Source organism: Mastomys coucha, unplaced genomic scaffold, assembly GCF_008632895.1.
Source record: "Mastomys coucha isolate ucsf_1 unplaced genomic scaffold, UCSF_Mcou_1 pScaffold15, whole genome shotgun sequence".
Classification (NCBI taxonomy): Eukaryota; Metazoa; Chordata; class Mammalia; order Rodentia; family Muridae; genus Mastomys; species Mastomys coucha.
In genome coordinates, this window is record NW_022196897.1 from 103,946,125 (window position 1) to 103,952,916 (window position 6,792).

A 6,792-nucleotide genomic window follows, 5' to 3' on the forward strand; every position below is an offset into this window, starting at 1 on the left:
AGGGCCCTAGCATTTATATACCCTCTGAAAAGTTCCCAAAATTCCAAACATAACACAATCACACTCTGACAGCTCACAATACAAATCACAGTCAGCTGTTGTGACTAATCTGAAGCAGCCCCAATCCACACCTGGGATGGAACAAAAACAGATTCTCATAATATCTCATTTGTTTGTTTGTTTGCTTGCTTTTTTGGTTTTTCAAGACAGGGTTTCTCTGTGTGGCCTGGCTGTCCTAGTCCTGGAGCAGACCAGGCTGGTCTCGAACTCAGAAATCTGCCTGCCTCTGCCTCCCAAGTGCTAGGATTAAAGGCTTGCACCATCACCAACCACCCAGCTAATATCTCTGTTTTTAAAAGACATCAAAATGCCAAAATTGTCACCATGAGAGAGAGAGAGAGATCCATTTCTACCTTAGGACTTTTCACTTCTCATTGTTCCTGAGATTAATGACTCCTTATCTTTTCTGAATCAAACACACCTAAATCTTATTTATTTAAACAAGCTTTTGCTGTTCTGTAGCTCTTACTGACCTGAAATTCATAGGCTAACCTCAAAGACAGGGCAATTCCCCAGGGGCAGCTTCCTGAGTGCAAGAATTAGCGCTGTGGACCACCAGGACTTGTTTCCGATTTATACTGGTTCTTTGCTTTTCTCTCTTGTACCATCTTTGTTTTCCCTTCATTGTTTTCCCATGGACGGTAAATGTGTATCTGCAGTTATCTGTTTAGTGTCTTTTCTAGATTATAAACTCCAAGAGGGCAGAGCTAAAGTCAGTCCTGATATTTACCCAACCACCTTCTTAAGTGTCCAGCACCAGGCTGCTATTCCTTTGGTATTTGTGTTTTTAATGTGATGACTGAAAATCTGCCTCATTTTTGTATGAGCAACTTTAATTTATAATTAAATACGGATGCGGGTTTTTAAGAACATTAGCTATTTCAGCCCACTGGTGTCCTTCAAGTAGGCTCTCCTACTCTTCACCTGGTATCTGGTAGTTTCTATTCAGGTCACCTGTATTCCTGGCAGGATCCTTAACAATCAGAGACCAAATAAAGAGGATTGTGACTTGACGCTAGGCGACTTCACGTTTCTACCTTCAGGCTGGAATGTGACAGCTTGGCTCAAAAGCTCCATTCAAGCCAGCCCAGTGAGTCCCTGGCCCGGCCTCGACCAGCAGGCTGGATCTACGCTGCTCGAACCTTCCGTACAGCATGGCGGCTCCCGAGGCCGAGGCACAGGAGACTGTCTTCCGTACAACAGGGCCGCCTACAGACTCGGAGCCGCGCCCCTTCCCGCCCAGCTCCCGGAAGTTTCCTTTTGAAAGCGCGGCGGCAGACTCTACCGAGGACTGGGCAGTTGCTGCGGAGGATCTTTTGAAAGGGAGCGAAGAGGACGACGAATGGGAGCGGCCGGCACCGGGGTTAGGCTCTGCGGGCCCGAGGCTGGGATGTGTGCGGGCGGAAGGACGGGCGGGCTGGCATGGCGGGGCTCCGGTGCTGCTAACATCCGCCTTGCACTTCCAGGGTCCAGCCAAGCCACCCGGCCACGATGGCAAGTGCTAAGACGGTGTGCGACGCGCAGCCCCACTCGATGCCGAGCTGCGGCTTGCCCGCAGGTGGGTGTCCACACCGCCAACAGCCGGGGCTCTGTAGACTATGCTAGGAGAAAGAGGGTCGAAATCTGTATGTCCGGGCGGCGTTCGGTTAGCTCTGACATCCTCCTGCTCCTCACCCCCAACTAGGCTGTGTAAGAGTCCCTGTTCCTACTCCTGACTCAGCCTCTTTCTGCGTGTGTGTGTGTGTGTGTGTGTGTGTGTGTGTAGGCGGTGGAGTGGCGGTAAGGGACACACAGAGATTCTGCCTGTCTCCTGAGTGCTTAAATTAAAGGCTTCTGTCACCATGCCCAGTGCCTGGCCTCACTTTTTTCTTTCTCTTTTTTCTCCGCCCCACCCCCTCCGCCTTTCTTCTAAGTTAGGTTTCACTCTGTAGCTCTGTGTAACGTTAGCTTTCAGCAACATTCCCACCTCATCTCCGGAATGCTGAAATTACAGGCTCTCTGCCACCACACTTGCCTCTCTAGAACCCTAAAAAAAAAATTTAAATTGTGGGTATGGTGCAGGGGAGGCTTGTGCATATAAGCATAGGTGTCCAAGGAGAGTCAGGATTCTTGATCCCCTGGAGCTGGAGTTACAGGCATCTGTGAGCCACCTGATACTGGTGCCGGGAACAGAACTCCAGTCCTCTGGAAGAGTAATTTTCCCTTTTAACCTCTGAGCCATCTCTCTAACCCTAGAAGTCGCTTTTTATGCAGTTATCCTTTTTATTTCCAGGTTAAGATCGGTTATCTTGGAGGTGTGGGTTGTCTGAGAAGAAAATCATTTAAGTGGGATAGTGGGGAGAAAGCTCCAGGATTCCTTGTTCACATTAACAGGTGCACAGTGGCTCTCCCAAGCAAACCATCAATATATGTTGAGTGGAATGAGAGAGATGAGCCTGGCCCAGGCAGTTACTGAGAACCTTGAGAGATGAGAGAGGCGTAACTGAAAACAATTTGTAGTTGCTTTTCTGTCTTGGTCTGTGCTGATTTTCTTGTGGTTGAGAGTCATCATCAGGTGAGGTCTGTAGAGGCTGTCCTGCCTCATGTGGAGATTCTAGCCTAGAAGATGGTCCTGGTGTTGGGCAGCTGTTAGGAGGAATTTAGGAGCAGCCTTTACCATTAGAGATGATTCCATGCAGCAGATTGGAGAACAGTAGCTGGCAGGCTTGTCCTCTGAAGTGAAATAAAACAGGCTTTTCTACCAGGCTTAAAGGGTTATTCTCTTTGCCCCGGGTTCCTCAAAACATCCTAGTGTCGTCAGCAAAAGCAATGCTTAAGGAGTCAGGACTCTACAGAGCTCTGCTGATGCTCTCCCCCAACCCCCAAACACACACACCTTCCTCACATACACCTTCCACACCCACACACACACACACACACACACACACACACACACACCTTCCTCACAGTGCCCTGGAAAGCTGGTAGTGACCAGCCTTCCTAACCAAATCCAAGTTTTCATCTCTCTGCTTGCAATCCCTGTCCCGCCTTCATGATCACGTGTACTGTGACAGTTGTAAAGATTTTAGGTGGTCTCCACCTACAAAGGAAAAACAAAGCTAGGGAATGAAGGTGGGTGTGGTACACACCTGTCACTCCAGAGCTCTAGATACCCAGCGAAGAGGGTACATGTGTGCTCCAGGCCAACTTCGTCAATGTTGTGAGTTGCCGGTTATAAAACAAGACCCTGGGGGAGGGGTTTGAATAAACAAGTTTGACAAGCTTTCTTCTCTTCTTTACACCAGCCATCTAATTCTCCTTAGCGTCTCTCTTTTTCGGAGATCACCTTAAGTTCTACTGATGGCTTTTCTCTACAATATAGTCCTCAGGGTTCAGCAGGTAGATTGTTGGAGCTGATTGCAATTAATGAATTTTTTTTTCAATTTCTTATGAACTCTTATTACATGCACTAGATATATTACTGTATTTAACTCACACTACTTGAGTTAAGATAATACCAGGAAGTCACTTCTTTCTTCTGACAGATACCTCGAAAGAACCCATTTAATAATTGCATAGTGTTAGGAATATTGAAACTAAAATTCTAATGTTCTGTAGATTGTTCCTATAAACAAAATGTGTTAAGTTGAACTATATTTACTCCAAATTAATGTGCAGCAAGTTATTTGAATACAATTTTTATTAAATACAAGTGCACAATGTGATTCAGCACTTTCTACCTCATTTCTTCAGCTTAGTTATTTATTATGCCTTTTAACCTACATCCAGCTTAAAGGAGCCATTTTACAGTGAAGAAAGTGGAGTTAGTATAATCTAAAAACTTGTGAGCTTAGGGGTTAGGGCCTGACAGGTGCTCTGGCATCTAAATTGTTAGACCAAGTATGTGGGGATGGGTTACCTGGTCTGGCCCAGTCAGGAGATGAGCAGAAGGGCCAAGTAGGAGTCTCTTAACAAGGGATCAATAAAGGACAAGAACTATGGAAGGGCAAGAGCCTGGCACAGGGAAGAGGAGAGGAAATGCAGAGAAACAGACTGTAGCTGACATGTTCCTTTTATTCTAGTAGCAGTTGAAGCCTGAGCTTTGGTCATATACCTGATATTTTCTCAGGGGCGTGAAGATGTCTCAAAGTGGGTGGGAAGGCATTTTGGTGAAAGTAGGCAACACTTAAGAGAAAGCGGAGAACGGATGTGGGAGCCTTGAGGGGCAGTTCCAGCCAGTCTTTCGTTCTGCATCCATCGTCACATAGCTGTAGTCTTTCAAGTTTGGTGTATCATCAGGCACACGGAGCCATCCCTTGCAATGAATTTTGTGTGTTGGCGCATACCTTGTTGTGGGATATTTGATCCCATTGTGACCCTTGAGATTGTGAACTGGAAAGACCTGTTTCTTGTGGTGTGGCTCAGCCCTAGCACACACATTTAACCCAAGAGCTTTCTGTAAACAAGAGTTAAGTGAAGCCGATGACAGGTCAAGAGGCAGAGCAGCAAGCAGTTGACAGGGAATGAACTTAAGAAAAGCCAGGAAAGAGAAAGGTGGCTCTGTGAGTCGAAAGGTATTTAAGACAGTATGGAGAAAGCAAGGACATCAGTGGAATAGGAAGGTCAGCTTGGTGCTTTCTCTGCCTCTCTGAGCTAGCAGGCTTTCACCACAGCGACCAGCTCCGGAGACCTCAGATAAATCAAACATTTAGGATTTTGTTTTATAAACAATACACCTACAAACCCAGCATTTGGAGGCAGAGTCAAGAACAGCCTCTACATTTTTGAAGCAAATCGGTGTAGAAACTTACTTTGGAAACGTCTACTCCTATATTAAGATTGGACAGTATGAAAATAAGGGCTTATGGTAGCTCAGAGTGGGGCTCTGTGTGGCACAGCAAGGAGGCTGGTGGGTCGTGCTGTGGATTCACTCATGTTATCCCTTTCAGATACACAAACTCGAGCTACTTCTAAACTACCTGTTAAATCTAAAGAAGCTGACATGCATAGACATCTTCATCCAGGAGGTTCAGAGCCTGATGTTACAAAAGTCACCAAACCAAGACGAGAGGATGGGTGAGAGCAGATCGTTGACATCTGGTTATAACACCTTGGGAGAGAGAGCGCAATTGCTTGCCCTGTGTGTTCAAGGGCCTGGATTGACTGTCCAACAGAGAGGTGGAGGGACAGGGAGAGATATTGATTTTTCTAGAAATTGTAGAGCACCAGAAATGTTTCTATACAAACTGAAGAGATAGCTTAGCAGTTCTGACTTGGAGAGGACCCTGGTTCTGTTCCTAGCACCAGCATGGTAACTCAAATCCATCTGTAACCTAGCTCCAGGAGATGCAGTGTCCTCTTCTGACCTCTGTTGGTTCCAGGCACACGATTGATGCATATACACACATGTGAGAAAGACATCCATCTACATAAAATAATCTGGCCAAACACTCATAGCCTAAAAGCTGAGGCTGACTGTAAGCCTTATTCATGGGCCTGAGCGGGGTCCAGCCCCAGGATCTAGCATGTACATGTGACTCTAGGCAGTGAACCTCATCCAGGTGAATATGGTTGACAAGAGAGAGCCATAATATCAGAAGCAAGCTCAAGTCTGTCAGGTTGTTTGGGGTGAAACCAGTGTGCATTCTCAGCTCTTAGCCTGTGCTATTTACTGGGATGTACTCTTTGGTTCTTTCCTCAGAAACTCAACTCTCTTAAGCTAGGTATGATAGCATGCACCTGCACTCCCAGAACTGAGGAGGTTGAGGCAGGAGGATTGGGATTTCAAACCCTGTCTCAAAGCAGCAAAGAAGACAAGCCCTTATTTGCACCTTATTTGTAGCACCAAGTACTATGGTTCTCTGATGAGCTTTGATTCTGCTTCTATAGGCAGGGAAAAGCTGCGGAGACCGCCAGCAGGAGGAACATCAGAAACGGGTAAGTGTGGGCTAGACTGAGGGTGGAGTAGACTGAGGGTGGAGGCTTCCAGTTGTGGAGATAGATGACAGTTACATTAGGTTTATGTGATGTGTCTAAGTCTGGGTACCATGCCATGTATGTGACTGGACTTTTGGGGCCACCATCAGGGGAAGGGTCAGTGGTATCATTGTCTTGAGCAGTAGTCTCGGCAGGAAGCCCAAAAGCTTTTATAAAGACATGATTTTTAAAATTTCTACCTGTATGTGTGCAAATGCCTGAAGAGAATCTGACCTCCAGTGAAGCTGGAATCATGGGCAGTTATGAGCTGCCTGATATGAGTGCTAGGAACTGAACTTGTTTCCTCTAGAAAAGCAGTGCATGCTCTTAACCACTAAGCCATCTTCAGCAGCCTCCATAACTGGAAATGGCTTCTTTGTAGATGTGTTGGATTATGCCTGTAATAGAAGATCTTAGGAGACTGAGGCAGGATTCTCACAAGTTCAGGACTCTCCTAGGATACATTTTAGCCCAACCAGGGTTGTAGGGTGTGCTGGCTAGTCTTACATAATTACAAGCTAGAGTCACTGGAGAAGAGAGACCCTCAACTAAGAAAACGCCTGCATAGAATTGGGCTACAGACAAGCCTGTAGGGCATTTTCTTAATTAAAGATTAATGAGGAAGGGCCCTGCCCCTTTTGGGTGAGGCCATCCTAGGACTGGTAGTCCTGGGTTCTATAAGAAAGCTGGCAGAGCCAGGCGGTGGTGGCACACTCCTTTAATCCCAACACTTGGGAGGCAGGTGGATTTCTGACTGGTCTACAGAGTGAGTTCCAG

General features: G+C 46.5%; 1 protein-coding gene across 1 annotated transcript in view; it reads left to right on the forward strand.

Moving 5' to 3' along the window:
- The first annotated feature begins 1,103 nt into the window (after window positions 1–1,103).
- The window catches only part of Knstrn (kinetochore localized astrin (SPAG5) binding protein), a 16,430-nt gene continuing 10,741 nt past the window's right edge, over window positions 1,104–6,792 (forward strand). The window contains exons 1-4 of the mRNA XM_031371474.1: window positions 1,104–1,423; window positions 1,527–1,618; window positions 4,989–5,115; window positions 5,929–5,976. Of these exons, the coding sequence (XP_031227334.1) occupies window positions 1,215–1,423; window positions 1,527–1,618; window positions 4,989–5,115; window positions 5,929–5,976 (476 nt within the window). The 5' untranslated portion in view covers window positions 1,104–1,214. The remainder of the gene's footprint in view (window positions 1,424–1,526; window positions 1,619–4,988; window positions 5,116–5,928; window positions 5,977–6,792) is intronic.